The 2,544-nt window shown below is 52.6% G+C and overlaps 1 protein-coding gene across 1 annotated transcript; it reads left to right on the forward strand.

Annotated features, from left to right (window-relative positions):
- The first annotated feature begins 302 nt into the window (after positions 1-302).
- Positions 303-1,311, forward strand: LOC124698045 (pathogenesis-related protein 1-like). Its single transcript, XM_047230573.1, has 2 exons — positions 303-622; positions 704-1,311. The coding sequence occupies exons 1-2, from the start codon at positions 436-438 to the stop codon at positions 997-999; spliced, it is 483 nt and encodes a 160-aa protein (XP_047086529.1). The 5' UTR covers positions 303-435; the 3' UTR covers positions 1,000-1,311.
- Positions 1,312-2,544: the final 1,233 nt, after the last annotated feature.

Genomic DNA, 2,544 nt, shown 5'->3' on the forward strand with positions numbered 1-2,544 from the left:
TGTCGAATATCTGTATCCATATTTGTATTTGGACGTTTCTTCGTTCTAACTACACCAACCCCGACTATCCTTTGCTTTGGGTTGTCAGTGTAACACGCCCAATCTTCTGTTTTAATTCCCCAACTAATTTGCGTACTCATTTTTTTTTAACAAAACAATGACAAAGCAGACACAGCTTTCTCACGTGTGCTTTACGACCTAGTCAGAGAAATGGTTAGACGACCGAGTGACCGACAGTGCCATCTTATTTAACTTGACTCACAGCACTGCTCCTCACCGGTGACCCATCCGGCTTAGCTTCACCAACCCAAAGCCTTCATCTATTTGAAGGGCTCATTTCCTCTTTCTAGGCATCCTTCAAGCAGCAGCTCTCCACTACACATAATAGTCTGGGCTCACACCATCTACACCCAGTCGTAGTTAATAATCACAGCAATGGCCTCCACCGATAGCTGGACCCTCGAGATCGAGTCACCGGTGGCCGCACCACGCCTGTTCAAAGCAGGTGTCATGGACTGGCACACCTTGGCCCCCAAACTCGCCCCACATATCATCGCGAGCGCTCACCCCATTGAGGGCGAAGGTGGTGTCGGCAGTGTCAGGCAGTTTAATTTCACCTCAGGTACTAAGCACCACACATACATCCATTTCGCCTATTGTCCGACACATATGTTCAAAGCATAACACACAGTTCATCGTGCAGCCATGCCCTTCAGCATCATGAAGGAGAAGCTCGACTTCCTGGACATGGAGAAGTGTGAGTGCAAGTCGACCCTTCTCGAGGGTGGCGGCATCGGCATAACAATTGAGACAGCAACATCGCACATCAAGGTGGAGGCAACCGCTAATGGTGGGAGTGTGGTGAAGGTGGAAACGACTTACAAGCTACTTCCTGGCACGGAAGTCAAGGATGAGATCACCAATGCCAAGGACTCGCTAACTAACATCTTCAAGGGTGCCGAGGCTTACCTCATCGCCAACCCAGATGCCTACAACTAAGTCAGCAAAGAGGGATTTCCTTTGGTTTGTGTGTGCGTTCTCCCAGATTGAATAAAGTTGCTCCAACCTCCACGTAATTACTACGCAAGAGCACTGAACTGGGCTTGGTCTCAACATGTTATAATATGGGCGTATTTGTAACGGTCAAAGAGTGTTTTTTATTTTATTTTTCCTTTCACGAATGGAGTGTGAGTTTGTTGTTTGAGGCTGACGTGGCTTGTTTACGTATCTTCCTCATCGTTGCGCATTAGAATAGAAGGGATCATGTGAATACATAGTCTTATTTGGAATTGGAAGTTTACGAAACAGAAAGTTTCTCGTTTGCTTACTGAATAGAGTGAATTTCGTTTTTGCCGCAAACTTCTCTAACTTTGAGGCCAATTACCCCATTTTTTTAGACCCCCAATTACCCATTTAGATATGTCGGGTGTGATGTTGGGTCTCCCGTAACTCCTTCCCGTGCCGCCCCCGCGCGGCGGCCGGGGGGATCTCTACCACGCCGTTGCCCCTCCTCCCCCCTCTCCTCCTCCCCTCCCTCGCCGCCGCGAGGGGGCGCGGTCAGGCAAGCCTGGCCGGTGTCGGCGGCGACAGGGATTGCATCGTTCCCTCTCGCGTGGGGGTCGGGCGCGGGGCGCCTTCCTCAGGCCAGGGTGCGGCCCTATCATCGGGGGCCTCGATGGCGGCGCCTGGCATCGGCTCGGCGTCGGCATGACGGATGACGTGGCAGGGGTGTGCCCTGCCGGCGGTGGAGGGAGGGGTGGGGGCGGGCTGCAGGGGGAAACACTAGGTCCCCTTCTCCTCGCCTCTCGGCGGCTAGCAGTGGAGGGCTGGCGTTCGGCTGCGGCGGTGCTCAGGCGTGTGCGGTGTCTCCGGACTACGCGATCTGCTTGGTGTCTCCGGCGGCAACCATGGCCAGCCTGGGGATGGTCGCCGGCGTGGGGGCCCGACCTGAATAAAGGCGGCGGTCCTAGGGTCTCTCTTGGGTGAAGATGAAGACCTGCCGGAGGCCTGGCTTTCATGATTTGGCCGGAGTGTTGAGTTCTGGAAGGCGCTGCTGGCAAGTGTAATAGTGCTTTTATTGCCTGGAGTTTGCTGGATCAGTGGTATTTGGTCGTGCACACCCATGTTTTTATTCCGACCGTTTGGTCTGGAGGAAGCGATGCGAAGCTCTTTTCTGTGTTGACACCAAATGACAGCTGATCCATGGTGAAGTCAGAAGAAGAGAATATCATGAAGGCCGGATTGGAGGACTAGCTAATGGAGGTTCAAGTCTTTGCGTTGTTGAGGGGCTTGCTTGGTGTTCCGGACTACACGGCAGTGGTATGGAAGTGGGGGCGGCAACACATGTGAAGTTCGGAATCTTACCTTTCAGGGTGAAAACCCAAGGTCTGGCCTTTACTGGTTGTGCTTGGCAATGTCCTTGTTGAAGGCATTGTTTTGAGAGTGGAGACTATCATCAGGGTGAAAATCTAAGATCTTTGAACGTGCGACGATAGCGCTGGTGCACTGTTTCCTTCTTGGAGCTGTCGATTTTGAAGAGTCTGA

This window comes from Lolium rigidum, chromosome 3 (assembly GCF_022539505.1).
Source record: "Lolium rigidum isolate FL_2022 chromosome 3, APGP_CSIRO_Lrig_0.1, whole genome shotgun sequence".
NCBI classification, from domain to species: Eukaryota; Viridiplantae; Streptophyta; class Magnoliopsida; order Poales; family Poaceae; genus Lolium; species Lolium rigidum.

Bases quoted from the DNA above. Each gene is read 5' to 3' on its own strand.
- LOC124698045 (XM_047230573.1), top strand. From the start codon at position 436: ATGGCCTCCACCGATAGCTGGACCCTCGAGATCGAGTCACCGGTGGCC. The intron at 623-703 runs GTACTAAGCACC...TTCATCGTGCAG, and splicing joins GCAGTTTAATTTCACCTCAG to CCATGCCCTTCAGCATCATG.